Source organism: Mustelus asterias, chromosome 24, assembly GCF_964213995.1.
Source record: "Mustelus asterias chromosome 24, sMusAst1.hap1.1, whole genome shotgun sequence".
Lineage (NCBI taxonomy): Eukaryota > Metazoa > Chordata > Chondrichthyes > Carcharhiniformes > Triakidae > Mustelus > Mustelus asterias.
In genome coordinates this window covers 4,452,201-4,467,412 of record NC_135824.1, presented here as the reverse complement: position 1 = coordinate 4,467,412, position 15,212 = coordinate 4,452,201, and the positions used below count along the sequence as shown (strand labels likewise).

The 15,212-nt window shown below is 43.3% G+C and overlaps 1 protein-coding gene across 5 annotated transcripts in view; it reads right to left on the bottom strand.

Annotated features, from left to right (window-relative positions):
- Positions 1-15,212, bottom strand: part of morf4l1 (mortality factor 4 like 1) — a 102,646-nt gene that overhangs the window by 24,527 nt on the left and 62,907 nt on the right. For 3 of the 5 annotated variants that reach the window (XM_078241209.1, XM_078241212.1, XM_078241213.1), the window contains exons 9-13: positions 14,693-14,784; positions 13,023-13,195; positions 9,398-9,482; positions 8,637-8,726; positions 1,631-5,182 (exon numbers count right to left, since the gene is read on the bottom strand). In XM_078241209.1, coding sequence (XP_078097335.1) covers positions 8,642-8,726; positions 9,398-9,482; positions 13,023-13,195; positions 14,693-14,784 — 435 coding nt within the window. In that variant the 3' untranslated portion in view covers positions 1,631-5,182; positions 8,637-8,641. Of the gene's footprint in view, positions 1-1,630; positions 5,653-8,636; positions 8,727-9,397; positions 9,483-13,022; positions 13,196-14,692; positions 14,785-15,212 lie in introns of those variants that run through there. The other 2 variants (XM_078241210.1, XM_078241211.1) reach the window with 2 other exon arrangements.

Here is a 15,212-nt window from a genome sequence, read left to right as displayed (position 1 = left end):
TTAGACTCCCCTACCTTTGGGAAAAGATATTGACTGTCTAGCTGCTGATAGCCCAGCATGAACTAAGCAGCTTTGTGTGTGTTCACATGTGAAGTAGGAATTGGATAACAAGGAGCACACGGCTAACAGCTTCAGTAGAATAAAATTTAGTCGGGACATAGAATTCCCATTTCTTTTTGATTGGCTCTCACTGTGCACCATTGCACTGCCAAATAAGGAGGAGATTAGCAGCCAAAGCTCTGCCTGTCCGGGTTCTCAAATCAAGCACAGTATGCAGATGAGAAATTCACCATTTATTTCCCCTATGGAGGGATAGAGCCACACAAGTATTAAATCCCAGACACTGATTTTGTTGTCACTGCAGTTAGACTCCCCATTCTACAAGGCATTTCTTTCACCCACTGCCACCTTGCACAGACCTGCTTCCCACGGTAAAAGGACTGGGTGCACTGACGACTGTCTATGGTTTGGAATTTACAAATGCCTGCAGTTTGAGAGCTTCCACAGGCACATTTTTTAACCTGCCCATTTCCACATTTCTCTGTATTGACTGGTTTAAATGGCTAATACCTTGTTCCATTTAATAATCAGTGCATGTCTATCCTTACTGTGACTTGAAGACATTACCAGCAAACTTTGTCTTACGCACACAGGACACATTCACTAACTCACCCATACAGCAAGGAACGCCCCCACCACTACTCATTCTTCCTTGAACGATTCCATTGCATCACTTGCTCCCTTAAGTGTTAACTGAACTGTCAACCTGCTAAACATGCTTGTGTCACACAGTGGTCCAGATGGTTGTACTCTCCCCTCAGTCAGGATGTCATGGGTCCAGTTCTTGCTCCAGAGAACAGAGCACTAAAATCTAGGCTGACTATTGCAGTTGAGGGAGTGCTGCAGTGGTGGAGGTGCTACAGAACCCACTGAACTATTTGAGGAAAGGTCTGACTAATACTTATCCTTCGGTCAACATCATTAAAACAGACAATCTAATCGTTATCACACTGCTTTTTGTGGGAGCTGACTGGGACAGTTGGGACTGCCACATTTCCTACAACAGGAACTCTGCTTCACAAATTGCCTGTAATGTGCTTTGTGATCCCTGGAGGTTGTGAAAGGCGCCATAAAAATGAACACTCTTTTCACAATCTTCTGCTTTCCGGCGGTGAGCCTTTGCTGAAAATGTTGCCGTGAAAGAGGCTTCAAAGGAACAATGATGCATTCACAGCGCAGATTCAACCACAAGAATCAAATGGCATTTTAATTTTGCTCATGTCCTCATTATGGTAGGTAATCTACCGCGGCTATTAAACTAAAACTGAAAAGCTTTCATCTCTGAAAGATCATGATCTCAAATTTCAGGTCAGGTGGCTTGTACAGCTGTCTATTTGTTCCAGACTCTCACTAGATGAGCATTTCGAGGTGCCCTTTGAGTATAGGATGACTATTCCATTTATCCATCCTTGAAAAAGCATCAAGTTTCCTTGATTAACTGATTGTATTTTATGATCCACATGCAACACATTAGCTTGAGAGTGCCCATTATCAAACCATGCAGAGTCCGACTAGAATATAAAACTTAAAAGGTTATTACAGCTGTCCTTGTACATAATCACTCTGAAGCTCAGCAAGATTTACATTTATTCATACAAGGCAATTTGACAAATGGATACTTGAGACATATTAAATTCTTAGAGTGGGCTTAGCAGGATAGATGCTGAGAAGCTGTATCCCTTAGCTGGACAGTTTATAACTAAAGGGCGTCTAGAGTAAGGGAACCACCATTTAGGACTGCGACAGGGATAAATTTATTCTGAAGTTTATGAACTTTTAGAACTATCTACCCCAGACGGCTGTGGATGCCCAGGCATCGTGCACATTCAAGCTGGAGACGGTGGGATTTTCAGGCACAAAATGAGTTGAGGGATATGGAGAGTGGAGTTAAAATGGACGAGCTATTATCTTTTAACAGGGTAGAGGGGCCAAATGTTCTACCCCTATAATTCAAGCTTAACTTTAAATCGTTTCCCCTTCAGTAGTCAGAAAGAGCAGTCATGAAACAAAATCGTTCTCATAAAAAGGTTTTACTGGAATATATAAACAAAGGATGCATTTTTTTTATACATGCATGTGAAGTTGAGCATCAAACTGAATCTCCCATTTACGGGTGCAAGATCACAGCATTGATCCCTCATAGCCTTCAATAAACACAGACTTGGAGATGGCCACTGGCTCATTTGTAACACAACACATTGTTAAAAAGTTTGAGTATTGCGCACCATCAGGTACAAACACAGATAATGCAATCTTACAAAAACAGTTTTCTTTTGTTGAAAATTTTAAACAGCTCTGGGCCATTTGTAAGATTGACCTCTACAAAAAGTTTTTTTTTAAAAAAAAGAATGTGTAGCAACCCCACAACCGAACTGCCTGTTGCAAAGTCAAACTAAGCCAGGGCCGAGGGGAACTTTCTCCGGCTGAACTATCCATGTCTTCCTTCCCGGTGATTTCATTCGCGTTGATGTAGACCACATGGGTGTTTCCGTGCAGGAACTGAGCTGGTCCTTGAGTAGTATAACTGCTGGGTAAGCCCACCCCACACCTCCCCCCCCCCCCCCTCCCCCCCGCCTTTCCCCCAGCACCTTGCACAGGCTTTTCACACTGGTGTGATTCACCGCAGTCCTCTGTGCAGGTAGGTGTGAAGGCCAAGCAACAGTCTATGCCACTGCGGCATGGTAAACCAATTTCAGCAAAGTAAGCTCGGACTAATCAGCGAACGTTTCAGCCAAAAGAAGTTTGGTACAGTTGATGATCGTTTCCCGTTCGATCTAGTGGGTTTTTGCAGACTTTGCGAGTGTAGTACTGATCCGCACACACTAGGAAGATTTCAAGCCTGGGCTAGCTGGCTTCAACCCACGCGACCACAGCAGAATTTTGAGTCAGGAAGGGTTGCCACTTGATCACTGTTTAATGACCTCAAAGTTCATTCTGTGCATACATAACATGGTTCACACACAAAGAATGGCTATCAGAGAATGGTGCCCGACAGCGACTCAAACCTGGGGAATTTTACCTCCCAGTCTGAGTCAGCACCTTCAGGAGAGGAAGAAAAAGGAGAAAAGAATATCGGATATTTAAATTTTAATCCATCTCTCCTGCCAGAAGAATTCAATTGTCTTATTCTTCGAATTTAATTTTGACAATAATTTTCTTCCTCCTTGGGGATCGAGTGTGTTGGAGAATGGAATAACATTTCCACCATCATCATCAAGCACTCAGAAATTCACACATGCAGCACAAAGTACATTAAAACCCAGCTCCTTATAGAATCAAAAGCTGAAAAACATCACAATGACATTTTTTGGTTATCCAGGAACTAATGTTTAAAATAGTTCGCCAGCCAGTCATAAATAAAAACAGAAAATGCTGCAAAAACTCAGCAGGTCTGACAGCATCAGTGGAGAGAGAAACCGAGTTAACGTTGGGTCCGCCTGACTCCTCTTCAGAGGTGAAGAGGAGAAATGTGATGGATTTTATACCGTATAGGAGGGAGTGGAGCAAAGTAGGTCAGTGATAGGTGGCAAGATTGAAACAAAGGTCTGTAGGGCACAAGACAGAGGAAGTGTTAATGGCAGTGTGGAGGGCTATGGAAGATGCCGATAGTGGAATAAAAGGCAGCAGAACACGTTAATAGAAGAATGAAGGCCATTGCACAATGAAAGCAAAAGAACAAGTAACAGATGGACCAGTGTATGCGTGGGGTGGGGGCTTTAATGATCAAAAGAGAGGGGTCAAGATGGAGGAGAAATATCAGTCTAAAGTTGTTGAGAGAATTCAACGATGAGTCCCAAGCTCTGTAACGTGCCCAATCGGAAGACAGGGTACTGCTCCTCCAGTTGGTGTTGGGCTTCATTGGAATGTTGACTGGGGTAGGAGGTAGACGTGTTTTGGGGTGGCATCATGCTGGAGCTGACTGAAATGGCGGAGGATGATCCTTCGAATGCAGAGGCTGGTCAGCTGAACAGTGAGGACAAGGGGGACCTTATCATGAGAGGGGGGTGAAGGGACAAGGGCAGAAGTGGGGGAGATGGGTTGAACACGGTTGAGTACCCTTTCAACCAAAGTGAGGGGGGACTTTTGGTTAAGGAAAAAGGTAGACATGTCAGAAGTGCCATTTTCAAAAGTGGCAACATAGCACATGGTGAAGGCAGAGAAATTGGGAGTATGGGATTTTTGGAATCCTTACAGGAAGCAGGGTGTGAGCTGAAGGGGTCGACGGGTGGTCAGTCTATTACCCGAAATGAAGTCAAGGAAGGGAAGTGTTGGAGATGGACAATGGGAAGATGAGAGCGGTGGAAACAAAAAAAAAAACCAATAAATATCCAGCCAAGGACATTAAGCAGCACCAACAGAGTCATCGATGTAACAGAAAGTGTTGTGGGAGAGGACCCGAGTAGGACTGGAACAAGGCAATGATCCATAGGCATAAGTGGGGCCCATGCGGGTACCAATAGAAGGGCCTTCATTCTTCTATTTGCTTACTTTTATTTGCAGTAAGTGAGACAAATTAAATGAAAAATTGGAAGGGGGTGGGGGGGGAAAAGAGAAAGAGTAGCCCTGCCCAAAGAAGTGAGCATGGAGACGCAGGTGATGGATGAAGAATTCAGCATCACGCCAAGCCCAAAATTCATGGATTTCAGGAATGCACTGGGGTGGGGGGTGGGCATCGTCGCCTCTGAAAGGATGAGGAAAAAGCTTCCTGTTAACGCGTCAGATGATATGAAGATTAAAATGAAACTGAGGACAAGGACAGCTTTGAGATAGGGCGAGTGGGTGCTGCTGGAGAGAGGGGGCAAGAGTGGACATATGGTGGCGCATGGCACCGAGTGTGGGTCTCAATGTGGCGTGGACAGCAATCTGAGGAGTGTTGTATGTCCCCGGGATACCTGTAATCCTGGGTGGATCCAAAACACGAGGGATGGAACTGGAGTTGGAATCCATATCGGGAAAGTCGGAGACAGTCACTGAGGAAGGAAATGTGACTGCGAAAGCGGGCTTTTGGGAAACACCTTGTTAAACATCAAGAGGGAAATGGAAAGTAATGAAGGCGAACATGGTAAAAGAGACAAACGGAAATCCCGGAGAGAAGAGCAGTATTTCTTCAAAGTAGGTATTCCTGGAAGAGAAATGGCAGTGAATTAAACCAAATTGGGGGTTGTGTGTTTAAACAAACATCTATCAGTCTTTTCCTCAGATACATACAATGTGCTTTCTCCTTCCAGTGTTATGTTTTCCTTTTTATATACATTATCTTTCTTATTTATGCTTTATACATACGTAAGCAATTATAACTGTCACATTATTGTAATCAGCATTCAATAAACTCCTTGTTTTAACAAGACTTGTCATAGTTATTCATTCCTGCTCCATCCAGAGCACAGCTTCAGACTGAAGTGAGACTCTGAACTCTCGTGACTCCTTACAGATTTTGGCAAGTCAGCCAAGAGCCCGAAGGTGAATATGGGGGAGACGATAGAGAAGTATCTCAAAGCCAAGTGAGTCCTGAAGGAGGGATGAATTTGGCTCATTAAGCAGTCATCTGATCCAGTCTTTGAGGTGGAACTCTGGATTGGGACGTGGAGGGCCCTATATGTAAAATAGGATTGTTAAAACCAGTTTGCTTGTTAGCATTACAGGAGGAATGCAGGAGATTACAAATGATTACAGATGATTACAAATGATTACAGATGATGGAAATAAAAGTATGGTGCGAGGACCAGGAGCAAAAAGCTGGAGCATAAGACTAAACTGGCCAATAAAGATGACAAGATCGACAGAGAGAGAGAGAGGAAAAATGGCAAACTTTGTTAGAGAGAAGGAAGGGCAATGTACAGTCACTGAACATACCATGGGTCAGCTTCAAGTGGACAGGGAAGGGAGAAAAAGGGACAGTGAAGAGATATGCTACCATTGGGCGGGATAGGTGGAATATGTTAAGAGGTGATATGTAGAGGCATGTGGAAAGTGGAGCACTTTAGAAAAGTCTAATTAGAATGTCAGAAAGGGGTCCAAGAAGGGTAGGAGGAAGTAACAGTGTGTTAAATTGCTGTTGGAAATGACAAAAAAGGAAATACTTGCAAGTTTTGTTTGTGCACTTATGTTATTAGTATACTGTGGTCTGGTTCTGTGTGCATTTTAAGTGGCTGTATTTTATCACAAAGCATTTTCTGTTTGAGAGAGAGAGAGAGAGGGGGCATATGTCAATGCCACTCAAAGAGGAATGGTAAGCTTTTGTCGATTTAATTGATCACCTACGTCAAAAACCTTGAGGATACCTTTCCCCCATGACCCACTGCTGCATGAAGTTTTCTTTGAAAAATATTTTGCAAATGCACAAGTTATACTGTACAAGTTTATTTTTTTAGTTTTGAAGTTTTAAAAAATTTATTAGTGTCACAAGTAGGCTTACATTAACACTGCAGTGAAGTTATCGTGAAAATCCCGTTACAGTTTATTTGAAGGAGGAATCAATATCACCGCTGTAACTGATTCCTTTTGATTTTATTTCTAACTCAGTGAATGTGCTATTTTGTTGTTTGGACTGGAGTTGTATGTCAAGGTAAATGTTGTAGGAATGTAGTAGTTAGCGGATGGTTCCAACGATAAAGGGTAGGTGTGTGTGAGAGCTGTAATGTTGTTTTCTTCCCTGGATTATACTTTGTTTAGGGGTTTCAACACTGAAATCACAGCGAGGAATGAGTGCTGGATGGAAAGAGAAGGTTTAATTAAATAACTGAAATAGTTTTAAAAGTTAGGTGGTTTTGCAGCATCAAGATAAAAATAAAGCTTGTTTTTGGAAGAAATAAACTGAACACTAACAAAACCCATCAGCCCAACAACACTGCTATTCGAACTTGGCATAATGAGAACCTCAACTTCATTTAGCAAGTTATTCAAGGAAACTAAGATACCACCTAAAATAAAGGATAAGCAAGCAAACTTTGTTAATGCCTGGAATCAAACAGTAATGTTTCATTTTGGTTTTAAATATATTTATAAGAATATCTTATTAGACTTTTAAAGTTTATCCACAGCTTCTGAAAGAGATACAACTAAAGGGATGCCCCACTTAGAATACTTGCTGCCAAAGAAAGTAAAATTAAAGCAAGTGGAAACATTTGATTTGAATAATTAAGAGCTTGGGAGTAAAGACAGAATTATCCACAAGATAGATACAGAAAGAGGGAAAGTTGGAGAATCTTTAAGTCCATGTATAATGTTACTTTAATGTTAGTAAGATCAACAAGTTAGGAACTTTAGGAAAGTTCACCACACTTATGAGCTGAAGAAAGAAAGATGCAACTGGGAAATTATTGCATCATGTGTACCATGAACTAGTATTGGTGATGCTGAATTTGAGGGGAAAAAGGAATTTAGCCAATGACAGTACGATCATGGTCGAAATCTTCCGTCCCCATTCGCGGCTGAGATTTTCTCGTGCCGCTGACGGTGAAGGGAGTTTTGGCTGAACTGCCAATTTTTCCTGTTCTGGCTCGCAACGGGTCCCGCCAGAGATGTGACCAGAGAATCCCGCCCACAGTTTAAAACAGGGGCATCACTCATAAAAGTTGGGTTTAACCTCTCTGGAAGGTAGAGATGGAAAACCTAAAATGGGAGATGAAAGGCACTTTAACAAAAAGGGAATGGCCAGCCAGGACTCAGAGCTACAAGACCAAATTATGGACCATTGAATATTTACCACAGAAATTAGCGGAGAAGATAGGATAAAGGGATGATTATGCGTGTCTGTGGAAAGATTTGGTAATGTCTTACAGTTGCCAGAACTAAAATATAGAGAGCACTGCTAAATCCCAAGCAGCAACATAATGAGTATATTAATTTTAAAAAATGACATCAGATTTACAACAGTGGGAGGATTTTTACAATTGGGGCATGAATGTGAATATTTATCCATGGATTAGGATTACATCGTATGTATTAGTCTTTGTTCAATTATTAATAATTCTGTTTTGGCTAATTAACTGCTGCATATAGCAACGTGCAAATCAAGTGCACCAACTACTGCCCACACTAGTAACTGAACTCGAGGTACAGCCCCCAGTGGGATATTCATAAAATCCCAACAGTGCAGGAGGCCATTCAGCCCATCAAGTCTGCACCGACCACAATCCTACCCTATTTCCATGATCCCGTATTCCTGCTAATCTCCCTGACAAGGGTCAATCTATCATGGCCAATCTACCTAACCCGCACACCTTTCATATTAAAACAATCATCCCAACTAGATAAATTACAAAACATAATTGAGTCTCAACGACTCTTACAGTAAGTTACATTCATTAAAAACTTCCAAACTAAAAACTGGAAGATTCAAGGAGGAAGAAAACATTATTTGATTTAACCTGTGACATTTCTCCTACAAAAAACATGTGTAGAATAACCATTAATGGTAACATCCACAAAAATGGCTTACAGGCGACACTTCATTGCTACAGCTAACATTGACACAGAGTGCATTGTTAATTGGTTCTTCTGTACAAAAAAGTTATACAAGGAAAATGACAACAAAAAAAATCTCAGTACATGAAGGATAAAGGTATCTCAATTACCAAAGTCACACGGCTTTGCGATGATACTCCGGTGGTGCCACTTCATAATCACTTGGACTGAAGAGACTTGAAGCATTCTTCACCAAGTACCTGAAGAGGATGGGCGAGAGAAGGAATTGCCAAGAAATAAAAACATGCGTGGAAACGTAGTAATAGACCGAGAAAATTACCAAGCTGTCAGGGGTTACTCACATTTCCCCTCCCTGCATTCAATGAAATTCAGGCATCAAAGCATCTTAAGTCTCAATTCCAAGGGCAGTATATAATTAGGGACAAAGCAGGAAAACATTTCAAGATGTGCAGACAACAGAAGAACTTAAGTGACGCTAGGAGAACAAAGTTAAAGTTTATTTATTAGTCACAAGTAGGCTTACTGCAATTACACTGCAATGAAGTTACTGTGAAATTCCCCTCGTTGCCTCATTCCGGCGGTGGTGGGAGGAGGAGGAGGAGGGGGGGAGGGGGCGACGACAGAGGGCAGGACGTGCTGGAAGTTGAGACAAATGCAGCAGTTTTGCCTGACCCGAAATTTCCAGAGGGTAGACAGGGATACATTAAAATAGTTGGGTCTAGAGGTAGTGAAGGCATGGGTGAGGCATTTGCTAATTTCATATCTTGAAATTTACACAAATTTCCAGCAGCAAACCAAAAGATTTTAGATAAATGTTTTCCCTCGTAGTGATTATTGATCAGAGGCTGACAGCTTAGAAGAAACCACTGGGTATATTGGTAATGGCTGAGGATTTAACAGTTCTACTTACTTTAAGAAATCGTGCAAGTAATTCAGTAGCAAGGCTAGACTCTTCTCATCCAGAGGTGTATACGCCAACATTGCTCCTATTCGCACTGCCAGAGAGAAGCAGGACATGAGATCAATGCAGTGGTGTTACTTAGTATCTACAGCACAGAAACGGGTCATTCAGCCCATCAGATTCATTCTGGTGTTTTTGTTCCACATGTGCCTCCTCCCACTCTTCATCAACCTAAAAATGAGGTGTCAACCTGGTGAAGCTACAACACAAGACTACTTGCATGTCAAACAGCAAGGATTAGGCAGAGGTAAGCAATTCAACAACTAACAGATCAGATCTAAGCTCTGCAACTCTGCCACTTCCAGATTTGAATGGTAGCGAACAATTACACAACTCACTGGAAGAGGAGGCTCCACAAATATCCCCATCCTCAATGATGGAGGAGCCCAACACATCAGTGCAAAAGATAACGCTGAAGCATTTGCAAAAATCTCCAGCCAGAAGTGCCGAGTGGATGACCATGGGCAGCACAGTGGCACAGTGATTAGCACTGCTACCTCACAGCTCCAGGGACCCAGGTTCAATTCCGGCCTTGGGTCACCGTGTGTGGAGTCTGCACATTCTCCCCCCGTGTCTGTGCTGGTTTCTTCCGGGTGCTCCAGTTTCCTCCCACACTCCAAAGATATGCGGGTTAGGTTGATTGGCCATGCTAAATTAACCCTAGCGTCAGGCGGATTAGCAGGGTAAATATGAGGGGTTACGGCTGGGTGGGAGCGTAGTCGGTGCAGACTCGATGGGCCAAATGGCCTCCTTCTGCACTGGAGGGATTCGATAATTCTATCTCAGCCTTGTCTGGAGGTCCCCAAAATCATAGAAGCCAGTCATCAACAAATTCAACTCACTCCACATGATAGCAATTAACGGCTAAAGGCCCTGTATACTGCAGAGATTTTTGGGCCCTGACAATATTCAGGCAACAGTACTGAAGACTTGTGCTGAAGAACTTGCCGCTCCCCTAGCCAAGCTGTTCCAGTACAGTTACAACACTGACATCTACCCAACAATGTGGAATACCCAACAATGTGGAAAATTGCCCAGGTATGTCCTGTACACAAGAAACAGGACAAATCCAACCCGGCCAATTACCACCCCATCAGTCGACTCTCAATCATCAGTAAAGTGATGGAAGGGGTCATCAACAACGCGATCAAGCAGCACCTACTTAGCAATATCCTGCTCACTAACGTTCAGTTTGGGTTCCGCCAGAGTCACTCAGCTCGTGACCTCATTACAGCCTTGGTTCAAACATGGACAGAAGAGCTCAATTCTAGAGGTGAAGTGAGTGTGACTGCCCTTAACATCAAGGCAACATTTGATAAAGTATGGCATCAAGGAGCCCTGGCAAAACTGGAGTCAATAGGAATCAGGGGGAAAACCCTCCACTGGTTGAGTCATACCTGGCACAAAGGAAGATGGTTGGAGGTCAATTGTCTCAGTTCCAGGGCACCATGGCAGCAGCTCCTCGGGGTAGAGTCCTAAGCCCAACCATCTTCAGGTGTTTCAATAACTTTCTTTCACCAGAAAGTAAGAGGTGGGGATGTTCTCAGATGATTGCACAATATTCAGCATCATTCACGACTCCTCAGATAATGAAGCAGTCTATGTCCAACTGCAGCAAAACCTGGACAACATCCAGGCTTGGGCTGACAGCTATAACATTCATTCCACACAAGTGCCAGGCAATGACCATCTCCAAAAACCTAACCATCGCCCCTTGATATTCAATGACAGTGCCATTGCTGAATCCCCCACTATCAACATCCTCGGGGGTTACCATGACGGGAAACTGAACTGGACTAGACAGAAAACTACTGTGGCCTACAAGAGCAGTTCAAAGGCTATGAATCCTGCAGTGAGTAACTCATCTCCACAAAGTCTGTCCACCATCTACAATGCACAAGTCATGAGTGAGATGGAAATATTTTCCACTTGTTTGGATGAATGCAGCACCAAAGCTTGATTCCAACGAGGAAAAAGCAACCTTTTTTGGTACCTCTTCCACAAACATTCACTCCCTCCACCACTGACAAACAGTGGCAGCCGTGTGCACCATCTACGAGATGCACTGCAGGAACTCAAAGTTCCTTAAGCAGCACCTTCCAAACCCATGACGACTAGCATCTAGAACACGCTCGTCCAACCTTTTTGAAGAAAATGTTGGGCACAGCAATAAACTGAATTTCAAAAATATTGAGGTTTTAAGGAAAGAAACAGTTACTGCAAAAGTACAGCAATGTCACAGAAATAAATTAACTTTTAAAAAAGTAATTAAAATGAACAGGGTGCGAGGGGGCCAGTGTGTGAGAGTGGAAGCATGTGAATGCGTTAGTTTGTGGTGGTGACAGTCAGCGTCTGAATGCGTTGGTGTATGGTGATGAGAGCAAGTGGGAAAACAGATTGGGCGCAAGGCAGACTCACTCAGCGTCTTGCACTCACCCTCAGAGACACTGTCACAGAAACGATCTCGCCTACCCCCTTGAAGAAAATTGAGGCTGCTCGAGGTCTGGGGCAGCCGATTTCTGCACCAGCTGGAGTACTTGCTTCCCTCCCACTCCGGTGAAAGTAAATTTGTTTCCTCTGCCACTGTCAGAGGTTAGGGCCGTTCTCCAGTCTGGGCGCTGCTGTCCAAGGCCAGGCTGATTAGAACAACACCCCAAATTCCCCCTGGCCTGCCCCGTTTCCTGTCTGCCATCCCAGATTCCCAGCAGGTTCGACCCACCTGCTCCCACTGAACTTGGATTTTCCACCAAGTTCCCCAGCCATAAACAGATATAAAAAAAGCTTACTTAGCAATTGATGACATTTCACTCGTCCAATCGCAGGCTGGTTTCACCCTGCGTTGGTGGCCATCAGCAGCTAATGCATGGAGGAGCTAGCCTGTGACTGACTGAGCAGACTAAACATTGTTTTAAAATTCTCCCCAGCAAGTTTGAACTTGACCTGTTACCTACACTTGGTGGACATGGCGGGCTATTTAAAAATGCCTCCCCGGCCACATCCAGCCCACAGACCGGGTCTTGGACAAGCCTGATCTAGAAGGAAAAGGGCAGCAGATATCTGGGAACACCATTACCTGAAGATTCCCCTCCAAGTCACTCACCATACTGACTTGAAAATATATCACCGTTCCTTCATTGTCACAGACTCAAAACCCTGAAATTCCCTCCCCAACAGCACTGTGGGTGTACCGACACCACAGCTGTTCAGGAAGGCCATCACCTTCTCAAAGGCAACCAGGGATAAGCAATAAATGCTGCCCTAGCCCGAGATGCCCATATCCTGCAAATTGAATTTTTAAAACTCCCTGTCTTCAGAAACTACCCAATTCGCCATTCAGTCTTTTGCAACATCCTGAGAGCACCAGACAAATGAGTTCATTCTTGAAAATTATTCATTTGGATCAGGGAAGGGTTAAGTTGATCTGTGTTTAGTAACCAAATAGGTACTGACTATTCTCAAGTGAGGAGATACAGATCAGACCGAGTTAGCAGTGGGTCATGGCCATACCCAACACGAGGAGAAAAAAAAATCTGCACAGAATTAAAACCAATTCAGAAAAATCAACAGAACTTACCGAACAATCGAAGGAGATGTGGCGCCCCATAAATCTGCGACATAGGTGCATCTGGATGATCGGCCAAGATCTCTGCATATTGTGGTCTCTCAAATTTGTACAGCAGTTGCGTCCCCAACATCACATTGAAATATTCCTTTATTCCTGCGACTACTTCATTAACAGCATATTCCCTATAGATTAAAAAGACACTAAGTAACCAGCAGAGATCCTATTATATTAAACTAAGCTTCCATTGGGAAGATTCTAGATGCAAGAATGAACGCGTACAGTCAGAGACCTGTGCACCAACCTTTAACATTCTGCGACAGCATCACTAAAAAGATTCTCATCTCTTGATTTTCTGACAATTTAAATTTGTGTCCTCTGATTACCAATCCTCCAAGTTTTCTCCCATCTCCTCTAACAGTTTTGGTCCCACTTTCTTTGCTGCACTTGCTTCTGGAGTGCCTGAAATTCGGTTTCACCATTGTTGTACGCACAACGCTGTTGTATCCTCTCAGCCTCATGATGTGCCCTGCTCCCTTCTCTCTGCCTCGTTCCCCCACTCAGACACGTCTTAACATTTCGCATGAGTCGATCTATGCAGACTACACTATCAGTTACTTATTCCAAGTGGGGAGCTCGTAACACTAGAACAAGATAGATAACCAACAATGGTAACCTGATATGAAGTTTTCAGTACACACTATTCTCCATTTATTTATAGTTAAATAGACCCCCCCCCTCTCCAAATCATAGAAATCATAGAAATCATAGAAACCCTACAGTGCAGAAGGAGGCCATTCGGCCTATCGAGTCTGCACCGACCACAATCCCACCCAGGCCCTACCCCCACATATTTTACCCGCTAATCCCTCTAACCTACACATCCCAGGACTCTAAGGGGCAATTTTTAACCTCGCCAATCAACCTAACCCGCACATCTTTGGACTGAAGCCACTTATCAAGGCAATAGCAGCCTGGAACAAACTAACTTCAAGCACACCAATCAAATACTGTGCATTTACGTCAGGGTAGCTACGAGCAACTTTTGACCTTTAATAAAGCTATCTTTATTATCAAGTGAAACCACAAGAATGGGTTAGAACATAGAACATAACAGCGCAGTACAGGCCCTTCGGCCCTCGATGTTGCGCCGACCAGTGGTACCAATCTAAAGCCCCTCTAATCTACACTATTCCAATATCATCCATATGTTTATCCAATAAGCATTTGAATGCTCTTAATGTTGACGAGTCCACTACTACTGCAGGCAGGGCATTCCACACCCTTACTACACTCTGAGTAAAGAACCTACCTCTAACATCTGTCCTATATCTCTCACCCCTCAATTTAAAGCTATGTCCCCTCATGTTAGCCATCGCCATCCGAGGGAAAAGGCTCTCACTATCCACCCTATCTAATCCTCTGATCATCTATGTCCAACTGCAGCAAAACCTGGACAACGTCCAGGCTTGGGCTGACAGCTATAACATTCATTCCACACAAGTGCCAGCCAGGCAATGACCATCTCCAACAAGAGAAGTCATGGAGCCGACAGCTGCATTCAGTTTCTCCGTGGGTTCCACTTTAAGTCACAGCTCGAGATCCCAGCACAAATTCCAGGCACTGATTGACTGCAATACTTTGAAAGCGAGTTATCGCAACGAAGAAAGAAAATTACTCACTTGTTATTGTCAGTGTTCCCACGTGATTTTTTGTAGTTGGCATATTCTTCCAAGACTGTGTCTACACTCTTCTTAGCAGGCAGGTGAAATAGCTTTAGAGAGAGGAAAGATTACTTTAAGTTTTATAGCCATGTAGGAGTACTCAAACCCTGATCAATCCAAATTTATAATGCAACACCCCTTTCAATTACTAAAAATAGCGAACTATCAATTGTGCTGAAGATTTCCAATTATATTGTCTGAAAAGGTTTAAAATCCAGACCGCATGATCAAATTGATGCTGTGGCTCAGAGATCGATTCTCTATTATTTATCTAATTCAAGGCTATAATTTTTACAGCACTGTAAGCAGGAGTACAGCAGCACAAATTACCCAAATGTAACATGCAGTTTTATCACTTCTGAGCTTACAAGAGCTTTCAGCAAGAGTCTTTTAATTAATGCTTCAATTACATTAGCAGTGATTTAGTGAGACAGGGAAGAAAATGCCAAGGTCTAGCCTCGAACGCGTGAGTAAAACT